Source organism: Sander lucioperca, chromosome 4, assembly GCF_008315115.2.
Source record: "Sander lucioperca isolate FBNREF2018 chromosome 4, SLUC_FBN_1.2, whole genome shotgun sequence".
Lineage (NCBI taxonomy): Eukaryota > Metazoa > Chordata > Actinopteri > Perciformes > Percidae > Sander > Sander lucioperca.
The window spans coordinates 36792572-36815347 of NC_050176.1; the positions used below are offsets into that span (position 1 = coordinate 36792572).

Consider the following 22776-nt stretch of genomic DNA (forward strand, 5'->3'; position numbering starts at 1 on the left):
AAACTGTCCTCTGGACACCAGACCAGCAGGCTCCCGTAGATTGTTGTCGGCCGCGGCAGGCGGGGAAGGCGGGGAGGAATTAGAAGGATGCCGGTCGGCCCTGCTAGCCTGGCTAAGGCAACTAACACACAGTTCGCCACTGCAGAGACTACTATTCACCAACGCCAGATGGATCGCACACAAAATGGATATATATGCTACAAATACACAGGGAACTGCTTGATGATTATTACCGAAGCCTGGCTGAACACACTCACTCATCCCAGACGGCAGCTAGCAGCTAACAGGGTAGGTGAATTTAAACAATGTCTGAGTTGAAAACGCATCTTGTTGTCATGTAAGGGCCCTGTTCATGTTGCACAGACATTTTAATTGCATTTTGTGTCTGTTAAGAGGCACAAAGGCACTCTTTATGATATGCCCCCAAAACTGCCGTTCTAGCTAAGTGGGAGCTCTCGGCATTAGCTGCAGCAGCTCCAGTTAGCTAGCACTGATTTGGCTCGTTTTTTTTGCTATCGACAGTACTCACATACTTAGAGCGATTAAGATTAATGTAAAAATTGCCCGGAGTTCTCCTTTAAAAGCCTACTTCAGGCCTGTTTTCTTTACTATATGCAATGCAGGTATATATACAAATGTGACTTAAGAGTTTGATAAACTCTCCTATCAAAACACAACAAAGTGTTTAACCATCTTACACATTTAAACACTAAAATAGCCTTTTTACAAGAGACCCACCTTATGCCATCAGATCACCTTAAGCTCCGAAGGGAGGTGGGTGGGCCAACTCTACCACTCCTCATTCTCAAGTAAGGCCCGGGGGGTTGCAATTCTTATTCACAAATCAGTGCTGTTCTCCGTGAACAAAGTGGCGTCTGACACAAACGGGCGCTATGTCATCGTCACAGGTAAAATAGGAGGAAATAGCCTGATTTTGGCAAATGTGTATGGCCCAAACTGGGACAACGATAACTTTTTCAAGAACTTTTTTTTCTCTCTCTCTGACTTGAACTCTCACCAACTCATCCTTGGTGGTGATTTCAATTGCTGTCTTGACCCTTCGCTTGATCAATCGTCCAATAAGCCCTCTATTCTATCCAAATCATCAAAAATAATTCAATTGTTTATGGAGCAATATGCAGTCACAGATGCCTGGCGCTTTCTCAACCTGGTACGAGACTACTCCTACTACTGATATTGTGATATCAGACCATGCAACAGTGGTTGTTGACACCTCTCTTCCTGGTAGATCTGTGTCACATTTCCCCTGGTGCTTCAATTCTTTATTGCTTTCTGACCCAAACTTTGTTATGACTCTTAGTGATCGCATTGATCTTTTAATTTCTACTAATTTAAACCCAGATACATTAGCAGCGGCCATCTGGGAGGCATGCAAAGCCTACCTGCGAGGAGAGGTAATATCTTACTCTGCTTATCAGAAATAGATCACCTCTGAGAAAAGTACTAGCCTCGCTAGAGATATATCAGAACTTCAGTCAAAATGTGTGGTTTCACCCAGTGCAGATCTCTCAAAAGAATTACTTGTGAAAATCCGATGTCCTGGCTTCCAATTAAGCTGCAGAATCACTGTTGAAATCACGTCATAATAATGAGTTTGGAGATAAACCGAGTAAACTGCTTGCACACCAAATCCGACAAGCATCTTCATCACAACATATTACTCAGATTAGTACTACTAATGGGACAACTATTAATCCACAGGTAATCAACAATCTTTTCAGATACTTCTATGCCACGTTATACACCTCTGAATGTGTAGCTGATGAGACACAGTATGAACAATTTTTCAACTCCTTAGAGATTCCCTCTATTGACAGTGCAGCGTCGTCTAGACTTGATGAACCCTTTACGCAGGGTTTCCCGCAGCACTTTGCAGTTAAGGCTGCCGCCTAAGCAACGCGCCCCTGCCGCCTTAACTACGTTGTCAAAAAAAATAAAAAAAATAAGTGAATGATCTAAATCTAATGAAGCAGAAACGCTTAATGTCAGATAACGTCCATAATAATTGGACTTTGTGTTAGATTTTTTGACAGTTTTCAGTGGTTAAGAGGAGCAATATGAGAGAGAAATTCGGTGATCACTGATCGTTGTTTAGGTACATTAAACCACGTTAAGCTTTTTCACGTTAGGACTTATAAAGCCCATGAGAACCGTGGAGAGTCAACCCACAGCTGCTCCGCTGCCCTGCTGAAAATGTGAAGCAGAAACGCTTAATGTCAGATAGCGTCCATAATAATTGGACTTTGGGTTTGATTTTTTGACAGTTTTCAGTGGTTATGAGGAGCAATATGTCGTTTATTCACATTTAAAGGGATAAATCGCCATTTCACGCGAGTGTGTCGTTGTTTGTGTGAGTTTGTCAACAAATGTGCGGGCAGCTGGAGCATGCCCGGGCAGAGACTGGGTGAGTGAATTTACCGGAGCGTTGGCATATGGCGGGCAGAGAGCATTTATATATGTATCTCTGTCCTGTTCTTCACATCAGTGAGGCTTTCTTCTCTTGTTTCAACGAAGTGAATACATGACGAAGTGACTGGAACTATCCATCACCTCTCACGCATGGATTCTCAACGTCTCGGCTGTTGCTGTCTTTGAGACACAGCTGTTGTCTGTTTTTTCATCATTACACGCTATTACGGTTAGTTAGCGTAGTTAAACACTACACACAGTGAAATTACATGTCCTGTTTTTATTTCACGCATACTATCTGCTTTGAGTGAGTGAAGCTATGGGCTGAGCTCTGTTATCAGAGCAGAGAGGAAGAGAGCGGTCACGGAGGATAATGGGAGCCATGTTTTATATAATAGTTTACACCCTCCTGTGCTTCCCCCGACTATATCACCGTCTGTGTACTCAGATAGTATTGGTGTTAAAAACTGTCTTAAAATCTGGGCACAATTCAAACAACACTTTGCTCTGCATTCTATACCTGGTCTGGCTCCTGTATACTCCAATCCCCTGTTCATTCCTTCCATTATTGACAATGCCTTCTCAATCTGGAGACACAAAGGGATCATATCCTGTAACCATCTTTACATTGATGGTATATTTGCTTCCTTTGGTCAGTTAACCCAGGCATTTCACTTGCAGTCAACCCACTTTTTCAGGTATTGCAAATTAGAGACATTGTACATAATCGCTTTCCCAGTTTCCCCACCATCCCTTCTCCCACGCTTATAGACACCATCCTTACAATTAACCCTTACCTAAAAAGTAACATATCAAGAATTTACAATACTCTTCTTACCCACCAATCCTCAGCCTCTGATGCCCCACGCACTGCATGGTCGGTTGATCTTAACATAGAGCTAGGCCCTGCGGTCTGGGAGCATGCTCTGAAATGGGTCCACTAATCTTCTGTGTGCGCCCGTCATGGAGTCTTACAATGCAAAGTAGTGCACAGAGTCCACTGGTCCAAAAGTAAGCTAGCTCGTATTTACCCAAGCTGTGACAGGTGCCACCTAGGACAAGCCAGTCTTGGCCACATGTTCTGGGATTGTCCCACCCTAGCGTCGTTCTGGAAGGATGTTTTTTCTCTCTCAGCCATCACATCTGCCAACATCTGTCCCTCACCATTAGTTGCCCTTTTTGGTGTCCTACCTGTCAACTTCTCGCTACCATTCTACTTTTGTGAACTTGGGGCCTTTCTCACACTCTTAGCGGGACGTATCATATTGCTACAATAGAAAAACTCCCACCCCCCCTCCCATTCTCAATGGATTAGCGATTCCCTTTATTGTATGACACTGGAAAAAATGACTAAAAAGTACTCTTTGCGTGGTTCCTCTGCCAAGTTTTATAAGGTCTGGGAATAATAAAACATTTTTTTACAAAAAGGTTGTTAGCAATGGGACTGGCTCCTCCACATTGGGAGATTTTCAACCCATTTTCAGCCCTCAACTTATAGCCAACCAATACATACATGTTGATAAGACACAATGTCCACATTTTGTAATTCACACGTTTATATACATTATATAATATTATGTTTAATTGCCTTATTTGATTCCTTCTTTTTGTTTTCGTTTGTTTTTGTCCTCCCCCCAAAAAAGACCCTATAGATCTTTGTACAAGCACCTTATTACGAAACACATTTAAGTTATAGCGGCAGCAACCTCTAGTGGCCGCAGTAGGAGCAAAGGACGAAGTCAGTGGATGTAGTATAAAAAGTGACAAAGTCTGAGTAGAGAGGAAGTCGGGGTCGATGGATAGGTCAAACAGACACAGGACTTTAACCTAGGAGGCCGCTGTTCGTGTCTTGTGTGACATGTAAGTTAACTTGTAAGTTAAGTTACGTATGTGACTTATTGCTATACTATGTAGCATTTTCCTAAAAACCAATGTAAAGAACAAAAAATGAATCCCTCTCAATTATTACTTGTGACCCACTAGAAGAAGGCTTGGGCCGGTGTTAAAAATGTTAAACCAATTTGATATCAAGCCAATCCCCAGATCGGACTAGTATACCCAATTTTACCACTAGGTGTGACACTTGTCTTAGCCGCTCCTGAGTGAAATTAATGAGAGAGCCAATAATGAGAGTGTGGACCACATGGTGGACCACATGGTGGACCACATGGTGGGCGATATTGCACCTCTGCCATGACTTTTTTCCTGCAGTGAGGTTAAGGTTTGCCTCTTTTCAGCAGCTTGAAATCCGAAATGTTTTTATATCGACGGGACAGTTTCAGTTTACTTTGAGACTGACTCTGCCATATATAATCTTGTCACCCCAAAAACATATGAACCTTCTAGTAAACAAACACAATGTTCTCTGTCTCAGACACTGGCGGCTCTGTTAGTTTGTTCGTTTAGTTTATTATATGTATGTGAGAGAGTAGAGTAGTGTGTGTGTGTGTGTGTGTGTGTGAGAGTACAGCATTGTATGTGAGAGAGTATGGTAGTGTATGTGAAAGAGTATAGTAGTATATGTGAGAGAGTATAGTAGTGTATGTGAGAGAGTATAGTAGTGTGTGAGACAGTATATAGTTGAATATGTGAGAATGTATAGTTGTTTATGCGAGAGAATATAATAGTGTATGTGTGAGAGAATACTAGTGTGTGTGTGAGAGTTTGATTGAAAGGGAAGGGAGTTTGATTACTCAGCTCCAGATTGGTTGACAAAGTCAAAATCCTGCACTGTCATCATAATAGTTTGGCTGAAGTGGCGCTGTAATGGACAGAGAGAGGCTAACTGAAGTTGTGGGTCTTCTAAATAATATTTTAGGAAATGGTGAGCTATTGTCAACGATGTCTCGACAATTAAATCAAGTCCAACAGAGCTCTGATTCGGAGATGCAGAGATTACTTAGGGGTGGAACTGCAAATCCAGTCAGACCTGGCTCCAGTGCTAGCGCTACTACTTCTAGCTAGCTCAATGGAACACGGAGAACCCTGTTACCAGACAAGACAGCATTTCGGTGGATCGTCGTCGAAATCCAGGAATAAGTAAGTTGATTAAAAAAATAGCGAAGGACCCTTTTTTATTAACGTCATCCTATCTGCAAATCCCCAAATTCATGTTAGCATGGTCGTGACGTTAGCGCCGCTAGCTAGCTAGTTGCTACCCACATACAACACAGGCTAGCCATTTTCCATTGAAAACTGCAATATTTTCACTTGTGCTAGTTAATATGATCAAGCAAGTTTGAGCAAGCTGTGTGAAATAATTTTAGAAATCAGGTTTCAGAATTAAATCTGCTGTTACATGAGAGAGAAGACACAGTATCTGTCAAGCCCTTTGATCAACCACAGTATATGATATTTTACTGTACAAATACATTTGACTTTGACTAGGAGAAAAACCTAGCAGCAGCAGCAGTTATGTAAGCATATTGGTAGTTATAGTACCCATTGCTGTGCTCCTGTTATTCCATTTCAAACACATTGTAATTTACTATTCAATGCGCAGCTTATTACAGTGTAGTTTTTTTGCATTTCTTGGATTTCGCCTATCTTTGGGTAAGGAGACATCAGAGTAGGCTGTTTACAGTAAAGATAGCATTAAATGAGAAAGCTCTAGCATCGGCTGGCTAGCTAGCTGAGTTGCAATCATTTGACTGGGTGGCGATGTTTAGCCTATCTGTGTGTGTCTTTGAGTACCATGAAAAGCGCTATATAAATTAAATGTATTATTATTATTATTATTAATATTAAAAAGTGCAATCCACATGTTTACATATGTTTATTACAGTGAATAATAATTAGGGCTGTCAGCATTAACGCGTTAATCGCAATGCGATTAAGGGCCGAGCATAACGCGTCAATTTTTTTTAATTGCATTAATCGCATGCCGCCATTTATTAATTTATTTTCACTTCACTCGGCTTTGCGTCGTGCCTAACAGGCTACTATTTTGACCCTTTGCCGCACCGTTACTTATTATCAAGCTGCCATACTTCCTCGTAACACATCCTGCTGCTGCAGGCATGATGGAGAAAGACAGCAGCAACAAAATTCTGAATGGCGCTTTTTATTTTCCAAAACTCCCGACGGGTCGAAAGCCATATGCACATTGTGTAAAGCCGAATTAAAATATCACCAAAGCACGTCAAGCTTGAGCTACCACCTACGAGCTAAGCATAGTATAGTTAACGTGACTCAGGTTGATGCTAGCAGGCTCAGGCAAAGCACTATTTTGGAGAGTGCTACTTGCCGACCTGTTAATGAAACCAAAGCCAAAAAAATTACTACCACTCTTGCAAAATGGGTGGCAACTAACTGCAGACCTGTCAGCATCGTAGAAGACTCGGGTCTTAAAGAAGTACTACGGTTGGCATGTTCTGAACCGTCTTATACATTGCCGTCGAGGGGGACAGCAGTTTCACGCATACACAGCCTGTACGACACGGAGAAAGCAGCCCAACTGGAACTGCTGCAAAGTGATGCAAGGTGATCACTGGACGTCAGTGAGTAATCAAAATTATTTAGGAGTTACTGAACACTATATTGACTCTAGATTCAAATGTGTGACTATATTCACACATTTTTCTTTTGTTTACAGTAAATAAATAAATACTAAACAAATACAAATCTTAAAGTCAAGTTCATAAAGTCACTTTCCTTGCATTCATTTGATTCCCAATCAAGATACACTGGTAAGAATTGCTTTCCATTGTTAATATGTACTTAAAAACAGTTCTGAAATGCAAAATAATAGAATTCTAATCATGTGATAAAACATGCGATTAATCGCGATTAAAAAAAATTATCTTTTGACAGCCCTAATAATAATATAAATACTACTAAGTGTGGTAAAGCCACATATTTGTTTTTATATTTCTGTAATCTGCACTTTAGTTTGTGTGATTTGTTTCTGACTTTCATATGAATGTTTACGCCAGGCTTGGTTAGTGCTCAATATACTACTGTGACTGAAGTAGTTAAATAAAAGATGCCATTCATATAAATTCATGCATCACCTAATTTCATCATCACATACAGGCCTGGCCTCCAGGAAAGAACAGTTTGTTTAATATATCTAACCTTGTGTTGTTCATACTATACAATGATTTATTACAGATTATCTGGGCAATGCTGGGTGTCTAAGGACTTTGAAACACATAGAAGACAAAGATCACTTGGTGGAGGATATCATCATGTTTCAGGTGGTTCATCGAGTCAGTGGAGCACTTCAAAGGTTTGTGTAACTCCATTTTTTAGCAAACATAATTAACCCTTCTAAGGTGTTCATATTTTTGTTACACAGCCAATATTCCCGGGTCTGGTGGACCCACCACATTATTAGGCTTTTAAATCAATACAGCCATAACAATTTATGTACAAATACTTAACAGAGGTTTACTTTAGCTCAATTACCAATGCTATATATATCATTTATGGTTCATATTTGCCATTTACTCCTGTGAGATCATATGATCATATTCGTTTTTTGTGAGTAAACAAGGAAATTCAATTATAAAAAAAGGTAAAAAAATAGAAACAAGATTTTTGATCATTATTGGTGCTTATTTCTTAGAACTTAATCAGAACAGGTAAAAGTACTTGAAATGTAACAATTTTGTAACTTTGTGTGGGAATAGCAGGTACAGAAAGACAATATAGTTTCATAGCACCTACACTCAGACACGCACACATACAGACGAACAGACACACAAAGAGACGCACAGACACACACACACACACACACACACACACACACACACACACACAGCAGGCCCAATTAGGAGGAGGACACAGTTAAGTTTCACAGCACCTACAATTATTACACTGTAATAATTACACTCGGGTCCAGTAGACCCAAACACCTCATATGTAATAGTTATGTGTAGGGGGTTGTACCATGTGCAGTCATTGAAAATAAGTTATTTTTTATGTTTTTCACAGAAAATGAGCCAAGGCCAATGAGTTTGAGTTAGAAGAAATAATAAATAGCATAATTTTTCTTTTAGCAAACATTGAAAATGGGTCCCACAGACCCGAACACCTTACAAGGGTTAAGAATAATTAAAGATTTCAACATATATTTTTAAAAGCCAGTGTACAACCTTACAAACACTCCGAAAAAAGGCGTGCATGTATCATATAAAATAACTTAAAGAACATCACGTTTTAGATAGTTGTCAATGACAAGGCCTTTTTGCATAATCAAAAACACTTGTAAGTCATCCCTTTCATGTGCTGTGTGATAATTTATCCAATTTGAAAACAGATATTTGTATCTTCTCATGATATATTTTTACAGATTCAGGGAGGGGATGAAGACCCTTGGTGTTCTTGATGCAATAAGAATGCACCCAGATGCTTTCAGACCGCTGTTTTTTCACGAGCCATCCCCACTCACAGCAGATGTACTAGAACAGCTCTTTGAAATTCGACTGTCAGCAGAGGGCAGCAACAAAAGAAGGGCAGAGGAATGTGTGGTTACATTTTGGAGGGACTACCTGCTGGATGTTGAAGCTAAGTATTATTGCTAGTTATGGAATAAAAATCTTTTCATATGCCCTTCTGTTGGTCTTTATCTTTCCCTCCTTTTTAAAAGTTTTACCTGCTAGGTTTAATTTCTTTTTTGGTGTTCTTTGGTGTATTTCTTTTTCAGAGCAAGAGGGACCCTTGCAACTCCTGGTCTTTGCGACGGGAGCAAACGCAATTCCACCCCTGGGCTTCTCCCCACAACCTTCAGTGGATTTTCTCCATGAGCTGCCCCTCAGACAAGGCCGTCATTTACCCACCGCAAACACATGCATTAACTGCCTGCGGTTGCCAGTCCTGAAAAAATTCGAGGATTTCAAGGAAACTATGGAATTTGCATTAAAAAACACTCAGGGATTTGGTCAGGACTGACTTCCGAGAACTCCTGAACATACATTATTAAAATCTGTTGCCTGTTGAACTTGACTAAATTGATGAGGCATCGTTGTCAATAGCTCACCATTTCCTAATACATTATTAATGTCTTGTTTAAACAATTGAAAATGGAATAATCATTTGACTAAAAAGGAAACCATTTTGTTATTTTATTTTATTGTTCAACATTGTGAAGCAGAAATTGTCACTGGCCTTTTATTAACCTTTATTAACTGCCTTGACACTAATGAACTTGCTCACTGATAGAGTTCACCAGGCCCAAAAATAATTGAATGCCATGGTTACCGTCATTGGCTAGTGCCGCTGCAGTGAAGATATTACTCATTAAAGGAAAATTAGTAAGACATTATGAAAAGTTTAACTTTCTGTGACTGTACTCACCCATCATCTGATCCAGAACACAGTATTCCCTCTCTTAGTGGAGACCAGCGAACATGGAATACTTTAGCTAAGTGCCCAGTGAAGACCTTCAGAGGCTGATCAGAGCTGGTGGCCAGGTAGTACACACGAACATTTTTATCCTCACAGCCTGTTGCTATCATATCCCTACAAAGAGAAAGAAAGATATGTGAAAAAACTACCAGATGACACAAGACATTTATTTTTGACAGTATCACTGTAATGTGCTAGAACATCACTATAGACATGAGAGAGTATAAGTGGTGAGCTTCTTTCACTCAAATATGCGAGTTTGATTGATGACAGCCAGGTCAAGAGGTCACGACCTGTCAAAATTTTGATTGATGTTCGACAGGTGTTTCTGACGCAATCCTTCCGGAACCTTCTAGAAAGAGGGCGTGCCTCAGACCGGATGTTTCCTGGGAGGAGTCCGGAAACTGCATATTAATGCATCGAGACAGGAAATTGCGTGTTTTTAAATGAGCCAATGGGCGTGATACGGGAAATTGCATTTTTTAAAAATGAGCCAGTGAGAGAAGAGGGTGACAGGAAATACGTAGATGATGGTTTTGAATGAGTTAAATATCTTTATCAGTATTTGTTATACTATTAGTTTATGTTTAAGATTGTTAAATCCGATTGTTAATGCATTCAATGTCTTTTAATAATATAGGAATGAACGCAAACAAAAAATATTAAAGCTGTTAAACTATTTAAGCTGACATCCCACAAAAATATTGTCCAACGGTTACATTGTCATACTTGGTCCAACAAAGCGTGTTATCATTATATGAAATGGAACAGCTTAATAACTAATAACATGGGTCAAATTAGGTTTTACATTTTGTAGAAAATGTTGACGGTTCTGTGCATGCATCGCTCTGGTTCGTATTTTTGGTTCCCAGTGTCCTCTGCTGCTCCAAGTACATTACAATATTACAATATTGCAAAGGAGAAATTATTAAGGACTTGTTTCTGCAGCTCTTTCTGTATAAACTGAGTGCTCACCAAAAGCAGCTGTCTCCCGCGAGCCGGAGGAAGGCGTCTTATTTCAGGGGCAACTGTTTCTCTGTCTACTGGGTCAGGGGTCAACCTCTGCTCTGATGAGCATACAGTAACACACACACACACACACACACACACACACACACACACACACACACACACACACACACACACACTGTCCTCTGCCCTCCTGCGTCCTCCGCTGCTCCGTACTCATCTGGCTGTGCCTGCATCGTTCTGGCCCGGGGATCTGTGTTCACTCCCCTTTTCCCTCCACACCTATTTGTCCCATGCCCAAACACTCTACCGGAAATTGCGTTTTCAGTTCAAATGAGCTAACCAGTGAGAAGTCAAAAAAAAACATTTCACATCAACATTCCCTGTACCATAAATGTGGTATTTTTCATCAGATCACACAAAATCACACATGGCATTTGAACACATAACATACTTAACATTCATTGTGACTACTTTCTTTGAATTTTGAGTGATTTATTCAACTTAGTCACACTTTTTTTTTTTTTTTTTTGTTTACGGTCAAAATGTAGGAAATTAATGGGAAAGATACACACACTCCTATAACTTTCTTGTGCTTGTGTACCATTATACAGACACACACACACACACACACACACACACACACACACCCTCGCCCCTCACTTCCTCTCTCTCTGTTCACCCCTCCCTCTCTCTCTCTCTCACACACACACACACACACACACACACACACACACACACACACACAGACACAGTACATGTTGTCATGTTGCCGCTTGTGCATGTGAACCACTAATGTTCGCCCGCACATGCATATGAATTTTAACTTGTGAATACAAAACTTATTTTGTATCATTTTAATGTAACTAGCAAAACAGATTTGTAGTGATTGACAATTCACAATGACAAACATTGACATTGCCTTAAAAGATTGGTTGTGTTTGATGTGGTGAAAGATGTCAATTTAAAAAAGATAACGTAGTAGCAAATAGTTAAGCATGTATTAAATATACAAACGTTAAAAAATATGTGCTTGTGACATTTTTGTATTAATACAGCTGTTAAAATTATATTTTATTCTCCTTGATGTACACAATGCTTATAATAGCTGTACAAATGTAAGATAAGATTCAACTTTGCACCCTGAACCCAATTTATTTCTTTGTAAAACGCCAACGTTAAAAGTAAGTAGTACCTTGAAGTTATATGACTTCATCAGATGCATTTATGTTTTAGCGACATTGCGTCGTAATTTCCCAATTCAGAATTAACACGTTGCCAAAATGTAAGTCTCACAGACAAGATATGGTATGTTCAACATGAATTTTAACTTGTGAATACAAAACTTATTTTGTATCATTTTAATGTAACTAGCATAACCACATACGTTTAAAAGATTGTTTGTGTTTAATGTGGCGAAAGATGCCGATTTAAAAAAGATAACATAGCAGCAAGTAGTTTAGCTAATTATATTAAAAACATTACAAACATTTTTAAACCTTATGTGATCAGTGTTAAAAAAGAAAAGAAAAGTAAGATGAGATTCAACTTTGCACCCCGACCCAAATTTGTTTCTTTGTAAAACACCAACGTTAAAAGTAAGTAGTACTACCTTGCATTTTACTCTGGTCTCATGTTATCTGCATTTCAACCTGAGCTCAATTATTTATAATAATTAATTATACAACACAATATGCAACTGACAACTATGTATGTATGCATTTGAATGACCGACAAATGATATATCACTTAAGAGCAGAAACTAAGAATTTAAGACCACAGTTTTTTATCCTGTAAAAGTATCACTGAAAAGACCCTGAAGGGTGTTGGAACGGCAACTATGATTACATCAAAACTCTGACTCAAACAAGGTTCCTGTTATTTACTAGAAAAGAGAGGATTTAAGAAAACTATAAGAGATAGTTAAAAAAGAAAAAGATATAGGAAGCTTGGCCCTCTAAGCAAACTGCTATTTTATTTACGAATTCGTATATCCAAATGTGATATTGTTCGACTTTGTATTTCTAATATTGTTATACAATGTTCTGTCTTTTTCATATCTACAACATCTATCAATGTTGGAAGATCTCTCTTGGAGTAGACTAGTCTCTCCCTTTGACAGAGCAAGGGCCTCTAGCATGCAGTTGTCAGCTAAGGTCAAAGGTCGACCTCAGCTCTGCAGCGCTTACACACACACACACACACACACACACACACACACACACAGTTTTATTTTCTGTTTTTCTGTTTCCTTGGCCCATTTTTTAGTCTTAAGTACTTAATACAAGAAACAAATTAACAACATCAGTTAGTTGCAAGGAGGTATAATACAAATTACTGCAATGATTATCTCTCCCTTATATTGAGTAGTCAGGTCAGTCTTTACCTAAACACCTTTATGCTTTGTACAACTTGACATTAATGTAACTTTAAATAAAAGCCCCATACTACTACTTTATGCGAAATGTTCAAATAGTTAGGAGACAAACTGCTGATTCTAGTTTTAGTGCTATATAATTCAGACCTGGGTAGCTTAAGTTGACTGACATTCGATAAAATTACCAACCAGTTGTTGATGGAATGCCCAATGCAACAGGCAACTTTCCCTTCTGTCACATGCTGCCAGAGTGATATAGAGCCAGCGGACGGGTTGTCTAGCTTTCACTGTTTATTTTACACAAGTGTAGACGGTGGTTTGCATTCTTAACAGGCCCAGATTCATAAGCATCAGTTCTGCTGTATGAAACGAGCAGCTGTCATGCGAGCCAGAGGATGACGCCTATAGGTAACAGTTGCTGCAACTAAGTTCAAAGGTCAACCTCTGCTCTACATACATGTATGGTGTTTTATTTTCTGTTTTTCTGTTTCCTAGTCTCATTTTTTAGTCTTAAGTACTTAATACAAGAAACAAATTAACAGTTAATTATGCAACATTAGTCAGTTGCAAGGATGTATAATACAAATTACTGCAATGATTATCTCTCTCCTATATTGAGTAGTCAGCTCAGTCTTTACCTAAACACCTTTATGCTATGTACAACTTGACATTAATGCGTAACAACTACGTTTTAACCAGCTTTATCTTATTATCTTTTAGAAATAGTATCATATCATATATGCTGCATGAAAACGCGAGCCATAGCAAGGGGCCTCTAGGCTAACCTCTGCTCTGTTGAACATACACACACACACACACACACACACACACACACAGACACACACACACACACACACACACACACAAAGACATCAGTGGCATGTCAACAGCTATACATTTATGTCCACATACGTTCTCGCTTAGTAGTTATCATTTGTCATTAGATTAAATGTCCGTAGGAAAATAATTTCCAAACACAACCAGAACCACTCAAGCTAAAAAGCATTGAGGGGTAAAAGCCACATGTCCCACTGTAGCCTTTCATCTCACTATATACACACTTTGGTTTTATTTGTTAGCCCTGTGTTAACCTTGTTAAGCTGTAAATGTAGCAATTCTTCTCTCACTTTCATAAGGAAAATTGTAGGGTATATCTATCCAATTACAAATGCAAAGTACCGCTTATTAAACAAGAACAAGAAAATATATGAATGGATTTAAACACCAGTGCAGCCAAACACTATGAACAATCTTCATTTAGACAACACACACCGGCACTCAGAACATACTGAAAGTAAAAACACTAGCACCAAACACCAATACAGAAACTAGAAACTTTTAATATTTACAGTTGGGATAATTTGACTGATTTCACACAAATCAATTTTTTCTTTAAAGAAAAAATATTTCACCTTAATTCATTTTATTTTATAACATACTCGTTTTTTAGGTAAACAAGAAGGAATGAAAATCATCTGTTTGCGTCAATAGATAGATTTTAGTAATGTATGTACATACTGGAAAAACAAGAATTGATTATTTTGGAGGTGGTGCTTCCGATTCCGGTGATATGGCAACAGCTTGATTGAGCTCGCTTATTCCTACCCCCAAAAGTAATTTTGTACTTTGTTTATCCTACATCTAAAGAGGAAAATATGCCAGGCAACAAAAACTAGTTATGAACGAGTTATAACGCATAAGGAGACTAATAAGTATTAGCCAAAGAAGAAAATGGCAAACAAACAAATTGCCGGGGGCGCAAGCAGCATGGCTGACTTAAGTGAAATATACAAATTGTTTGCTGAGTTAAAAAATTCCTTAAGCAATGAGTACAAAGAACTAAAAGATTTTCGTCAAATCGCCTAGACAAAAATCTAAGACACGTGTCTTTCTTACCGACAAACAACAGCGAGGATGACATTGCACTGATTCAGTGGACTCACAATGAACGTACCGTCGTACCTCCCGGGCGAACCAATAACGTTTTCATTGCGGCATTTACTACAGCTTATGGGCGTCTAAAACTGTACAGTTATTTAGAAAAGTTGCAGCAGAACGTTCTGTATACAGATACAGACAGTCTGATATATGTGACAAAAGAGGGTGAGGCACCTCTGGAGCTGGGTAATCTTCTCGGGGATCTTACCGATGAGTTGGACGGGGACACAATTCAGGAATTTGTAGCAGCGGGACCAAAGAGCTATGCCTACCAGACCAAAAATCAGAAAAAAGTGGTTATGAAGGTGAAAGGCATAACGCAAACTCGCGAGTGCTGCGAACAGATCAACTTTGATAGCGTGTCAGAGCTGGTGGAGGGTTACCTCAGGGGTTCTAAAGAAATGTCCCTTGAGACACCTCAACAGAATATTAAACGAGATAAAAAAGGGTTTCTGTTGAAAAACGCGTCATTCCGGAAAAAATTTAGAGTCATTTATGACAAGAGGAGGTTATGTCCTGACGGTACAACTCTACCTTTTGGTTACTAACGACGCATGATGGAAGAGGTTGATTTTGATCCGAGGTTAAAGGGTCCATTTTCGTGTCTGATAGTTGGCCCCAGTGGATGTGGCAAGACGTATTTTCTGAAATCTGTACTGGAAAAATGTGAACGTGTGATGGATATTGTACCTCAAAATATTGTTTGGATTTATACAAGTTATCAACCCATGTATGACGAAATGAAGAAAATGAATAAAAAAATCAAGTTTGTCCAAGGTCTACCTGATTCTTTTGAAGATGCAAGTATGTTTCCTCCTGAACAATCACATCTGGTCATACTAGACGACGTCATATTTCAGGCATCTGATCATCCTGAGGTGGTGAAAATCTTCACACAATACAGACATCATCGAAATATGAGTGTTTTTATGTTAACCCAAAATGTATTCCATAAAGGCAGATACAGTCGTACCATAAGTTTAAACAGTAATTATCTGGTGCTATTTAAAAATCCCAGAGATCAGCTTCAGATTAGGATACTAGCGCATCAGATGTTTCCCTCACAAAAACATTTTTTCCTGGAAAGTTTTGAAGATGCTACGAGAGAACCATACGGTTATATAATCCTCGACCTCACACCTTCATGCCCAGAACGTTACAGGGTGCGTACAGGGTTACTTCCCCACCAGCAAACGACGATTTACATATCAAAAACAAAGTAGGACGTCGTTATGTCAGAGCGTATAAAAAGGAATGCTCTGTTGCTGAAAGCACTGTACCACGCCACGCCTTCAAAACGTAAAGACATTTTGAAACACTGTTCACCCGATTTTCTCCAAGCCTTGTGTGAGGTGGCTCTAAATCTGTTAAAAGGGAATCTGCCTGTATCGCCTTCTCAATACAAACAACTGAAACGTCAAAAGAAGATTATCAGACTGCTGGCCGATAAAAAAACCAGTTTAAAGCGTAAACATCAGGCTCTGAAAAAACAGACGGGGGGCTTTATCCTACCATTACTGTCGGCCGCCATTCCAATATTGGGAAATTTGTTAGGAGGTCTGCTTCCAAAAAAATAAAAGATGTCTCTGAGGGCTGCCAAGAAAATGTATTTGATTTCACCTCAACAGCTGAGCAAAATAACTAGACCAGAGCCGTCCATCAGACAGACGGCTGAAGATGTTTTGAATGAGAAAATGAGCGCGGTACTAAATGATCCAGGATTAAATTCATATGAAAAAGCTAAAAGGTACGAAGCTTTACTGCTACGATATCTCACTTTGCTTAAACAAAGTAAGAATGATGTTCACAACGTTACACTCAGCCTGCAACAGGGTGCATCAGAAACTGAACACTCAGCATCAGCACCATCAGCAGCTGCAGATGCAGTAGATGCAGTAGCAGCTGCTAGTCCCCATACCACATTGGATGACGCTGCAGACGAGGTGATAAAAAACCTACCCCCACGTGATCGTAAAAATGCCCTCTACATTTTGCAGAAATTAGCCGCAAGTGACGAGGGTTGGACATCGAGAGGTGAATTTATATATAAGGGAGATGTAGTTAAAGGATCTCATATGCTTGACTTAATAAAAAACCTCTCACTGACCAATAAAAGAAGAACCCAATCAATCCCAAAAGGTTGGGTTAGTTTCTTAAATACGTTGGATGGGTTAAATATCCCTGTGGCCATGTTTAAAAATCCCCAAGCACGCGCTCAGTACAGTCAGCTCAAAATGGCCGGTGATGCTTTTGAAGAAAAATCACCGCGGGAAAAAAGAAAAAAAACGTACATATTATCACCGCGATGGACAACTTCTGAAGAAAAATCACCGCGGGAAAAAAGAAGAAAAACATTCCTATTATCCCCGCGATGGTCAACTTTGGATTAACGAGACCATACACTCATGTCATTTTCAATAAAATGTTTTATTAATCACAAGTTTATGGTTACAGAGTCTTTCTTACAAGCGGTAACAATCTCTAAACATGTCTAAAGAGCACACACTATGGTGAAAAGATTCTGAACGGTTACGACTGACGCACCTTTGATATTTATTCACAAAATTAGATACCATACGGTCATTTTTATTGACATCATCGTAATACAGAGTCAACATTTCTTTATACGATAAGCCGCAGGCCCGATGGCAGAGATAAAAAACACAATGCTGGCCACATACGGTAGACAGCGGGTGCTGAAGTTGACGGTCGTGGTACTGTATATTCTTTGAACGGTTTTCCAGAAACTGTAGAATGCTCGAGGGGTAATGAGCAAAATCAGGCGGGAATCCGTACGAGTCGAAAAAGGTCGCTCCGCCGTCCTCTTCCAACGTCAATCCAAGCCAATGTTCCCCGGGCATGTGGGATGGGTGAGTGTTGACGATAAAGTAAGCAGGTAGACGGTAGGTATGACTCAGCGAGGGTAGTTGATCAGAAGCCCACACTCCGTGAAATAAATGACCCATAAGATGATGCAACAGTCGTTCTAGTTGATGATTATCCATCTTTTTAATAATAATCCACCAGCACCTGTCTTTTAGCGTTGATCTCCAGAATGGAATCGTAGCATGCGTATACTATAAGTGTTGTAGTGTAAGGCAGCGGTACCCTAAATCTCATTTCCAAACGCAAATTTCCGTTGGAAATGGGAGATAAGGCGTCGCTGTCTTCGGTCGCCCCAAGATTGAAGACAAACAGAGAATAACCTTGGTTAAAATCGCTGCGGTTGATGCTAAGAGGTAAATCCTTAAGATGTCGTCCTGTGGCAGTAAACATATTGTAAAATTCTCTGACTGAATTTCCGGTATTGAAACGGGGCTGAAAGGCTTTAGCAGGTACCTGTCTGCCGTCCTGACACAAAGCCAAATATTCCACATCATTATGTTTGAAATTAAACGGTGACAGGTCCCGTCTTCCTACAAAAGCATCGTGGTGTACCATGGCTAAAGCTAAATAGCGTGGCATAGCACCCAGAAAGAGATTTTCCTGGTTACATATCCTGGAATTTTCAGGGATGGAGTACGTTTTCACACTGACACGCGAGAGCGGGATAGAGTGCATTTCCTTTCATCAGGGCGGCTGCGTGACCCAGGCGTACAGCAGGGGAAACGGTGACCTTTTTAATAAACAGGGAGGCTGATAATATCTTCAGGGTGAACTCTGAGTCACGAGCCCCCATAAGGCAAAACGCATCATTGCAACGAATAAGTTTGATTCTCAAATCGACAGAGTTTAACAGCTGACGCTCGCAGAAAAAAATGTCGCTGTGGAGAGGTCCTAGTAAGTCAACTTCCCCAGATTCTGCGCTGAATTGCGCTCTCTGGACTAATCCTTTGTTCGGTCCGTTAGCCAATGTGATAGAATCCATTGACCCCGGAGTGTCTTTGTAAAACAGGCCGGCGCTAAATTGACTCTTTAATGTGTCCTCTGAAAAGTTGAGTAAGGTTTCTATCATGGCTCTGTAAGGATGAGTGGCGCTGGATTGTGAAATCAATCTATCGCCCAGAATAACGTCGCATTGGCTAAAAATTGTATTGAGAGGATAATTGATGAGCCCCACCGCTGTATCTGCTGGGATGTCCGTCCCATCCTTCTCTGTGATTTTAACTCGGAGGTGCAGCAACGTATCGTTCAAGTCCAAATACTTTTCACCATCTCCGGGTATAAAGAATTCAATCGGAGAGTTGTCGCTCAGTGCAGAGAGAGGTTGGTATTCTTGATATTTTTTATCTTCTACAGATAGTTGAGTCATGGGAGCTGAAAAGAGATCCAGTTCCGCCAGGGTGCACTCGGCTGATTTCTGATGTAAAAGAGCCATTGTGTACAGCGCTAAAATATGTCAGAGCTCTGAGCAGACTTCCTCCTCTTGGGTGCGCGTCTCTTGACTGATTTGCTCTTCTTAGCCGCCGCACGTTTTTTAAATGCTGAGGAAACAACACGCTCACCTGGCGGGCGTTTCCTTGTTCTACGGGACAAGACCAAAATACCTCCCGAACCTTCTTGATTCTTATGCTCGGTCAGTTTTCCCATCACTCCTTTGACAGCGTCCGCAGCAATGTTTGTAGCGGCTGTTTTAAGATGCGGTTTTGCCACAGCGAAACCTTTTTTCAGCAGAGGGGATACGAACCTGAACAATTTAGAAAAGATAGAGCCTATGCCTCTCCCGTACATTACCGGGGCTCCGTAAAAACCGGGTAAAGCTCCACCTACTTGACCTTCATAGTACGCTACAAAGCGCCGAGGGTCTTCTTTGATATGTATCATCTTACCGGGAACTTACAAAGAGCGTTGGACGGGTTTAAAGTGTAATTTCACAATTGTCTTTCCAAAAACAAAGTCTATGTTCCTGTTGCGATCGGTTTTAATTTCTATGCGTATGTTTTTGATGTAATTTTTAGACAAAGGTATATAATGTATCGTATTGTATCTGATGCTAGTCACGTCTCCAAAGTCACCTTTCACATTCACCACACAGAGCAGCGGTGAGTAGCTGTCGCCGACCGCTTGATACTGAATAATGTCGGTGTATACAAAAAGGTTATATACTCCCGCGTTTAAATCACAAGGATAGGTAGACGGTCTCTTGGAGAGCGTCCACCATTCGGCGGGTTTTAATCCTAACATGTAAGCCAGCGGGGGATAGGTTCGTATTTTGTAAAGACCATCGCCTTTGAAGTCGACGCATTTGGTTGCGCTGTTGAAAGAAGCATCAAAAGAGGGATCGTGCTTTTTGAGCGCCGGGGTCAAGTATTCCAGGAGATCTTTTGGTCGATTATAGTAAGCGCCGCGATTGAATTTCACAATCACCAGCGGTTGAGGTTCGTCCGTCACACGGTTCAGTTCAAAATAGCTCGAGTCTGCGGGTAAATTGTACCACGTACGAGGATATATGATTTCGCATAGACCCACCACCCATTCACCGCTCAGTTCAATCGGTTTAGCCAAATCGATTGTATAACAACTGCTGGTATTACTTTTAAATACTTCCTTACTGGCGTTGGAAGGCAGGGTCACGTAAAAACCCTCGGCGGTTGTGTGTTCCATGATTCTCTTTTGAAATCGAGTGATGGATTGGCCTTTGTGCACAGACTTTTTATATACTGACCACATCAGACAATTTAACCCAACTGTTAAACTTCTCTGGCCAGTTTTTCCATTGCACGAAAACTTGTTTTTCACCCTTGACGTTACGTCGTTTTAAGATTTTCTCCACTTGAAACATTTTGTTTGCGGCCATTTTTACTTTTTGCAGCTCCGCTTCATAAAATGAACCCTCGATAGGTTCGCCGTCGTAGTCTTCTAATTTGTATACGGGGGGTGTACGAGGGATACGATCCGTCACTGTAAAGACTTCGTCCGTAAAACTCTGTTCATATTTTTTATCAAACACGCCTCTCACCTTGGATAAACGTACCAGATCCCCCTTCTTAAACGTCATCTTTATTTTATTCCTGTGACGCGAGGAGAAGGTACCGTACAGGTTGCGAAACACCTGATCGGCGTTCTCGGGTGTTACAGCCATTGGTGTCATTTTTATAGAGCTGTGATAACTGTTATTATAACTATCTACCAGGTCTGGTAAGACGTCCAAGTAACGTTTGGTGTTGCGAGCCGTAAAATATTTAAACATGCGAGATTTCAGGGTACGGTTATATCTCTCAATGACCGATGCCTTTAAGTCACTGGCAGTTCTAAAGTGATTGATACCATATTTCTTCATGAGAGTCTCAAATTTCTTGTTGAAAAATTCTTTGCCTGCGTCAGTTTGTAGCTTGGCGGGTATTAAACTCTCTCGAAACACTGATTCAAACGCTTTTACAACCTCACCAGCCGTCTTCCTCTTCAAGGGACGCACATACGCTTTTTTCGAAAATACGTCTATGACGGTCAGTAAATAATTAAACCCGTCATTATGCGCTGCCAAGGCCTGCATGTCACAGAGGTCGGCTTGAAATTGGTTTAAAGGTTTAGTAACAAACACTCTATTTCTCTTGAAATGTACTCGGGCTGGTTTATGTAATGTATAAGCATCTTGTTCGGATAAAAAATCTTTAACTTTCTGAACACTGAGTTTTTCACCAGTTTCGTCCTGTACACCCTGACGGAGTCGTTGTACTCCTCCAAAGCTAGCAGGATGTAAAGGGTCGTAATACACTTTTTCCATCACCCGTTTCTCCGCCATCCTTTCCTCTGAGCTCTCTAATGTTTTCTAACACAACGCATGAGCAAGAATGACTCTTTATTCATTTTATTTTTTTTTCTATTCTTTATTTTCAAAGGACGGAAAAATACAATTCTTAAAACAGGTTATATTAAAAAGCAGAAATCACTCGTTTAAAAAACATTGTTTTTCTGTTCAAAAGGAAATACAATTCAAACAGGTTATATTAAAAAGTAGAAATCACTCGTTTAAAAAACATTGTTTTTTTCTGTTCAAAAGAAAATACAATTCTTAAAACAGGTTATATTAAAAAGCAGAAATCACTCGTTTAAAAAACATGTTTTTCTGTTCAAAAGAAAATACAATTCTTAAAACAGGTTACATAACACTTACATTACTTTTTGCTTTTCTGTTTTGTTTTCTTCATAAAGCAGGGAACATATAGCCCTTACGAGTCCTTGAAACGCTCTGTGACCAACCGCAGTTGAAAGATTTTCACAGAATCTTGCCCAATCAAATTATCGTACATGTCCGTGATGGGGTCAAAGATTTTCTTTGCTAATTTCAGTTCATGGAGTAGCGTCTCTGCGACTACACGGACTCTGAAATCCTCTGTTTTGATGTTGCGGGCAAGTAACAGACTCTGAATAGCAGGAATAAAGCGAGGTGTGATGAGTCTTTTCATCAGGTGGTAAAAGCGGCGCTCGTAAAAGTCGTCCTCAAGTACTTCCAGACATGCGTGCTCCCGTTGGCTAGGATGGTCGACCTTACAGCCATAGCACTCAGAGCGTCTGTCGTCGTGAATAATTAGATTGAGAAGATGAAAAACCGCCGATTTGATGGTGTCGATGATGAGAGAAGAAACCCAGCCGTCTACCTCATCCTCCTGGCAAGGAGGAGGAGGGCTCTCCTCCTGAGCGTTTGGAGGACTTTCAGGACTCTCCTCCTGACCGCCTTCCTCGTCCTGCTCATCCGGGATTTCTGACTCCATTTCATCTTCTGAAGAACCAGGGTTTTCATCTGACGAATCAACGCTTTCCTCCTCCTCCTC

At 40.2% G+C, this 22776-nt stretch overlaps 1 protein-coding gene across 2 annotated transcripts in view; it reads right to left on the minus strand.

The window, feature by feature from the left end:
• The window catches only part of wdr17 (WD repeat domain 17), a 184189-nt gene that overhangs the window by 111232 nt on the left and 50181 nt on the right, over nucleotides 1-22776 (minus strand). For both annotated transcript variants that reach the window (XM_031313083.2, XM_031313082.2), the window contains exon 13: nucleotides 9730-9894. In XM_031313083.2, coding sequence (XP_031168943.1) covers nucleotides 9730-9894 — 165 coding nt within the window. The remainder of the gene's footprint in view (nucleotides 1-9729; nucleotides 9895-22776) is intronic.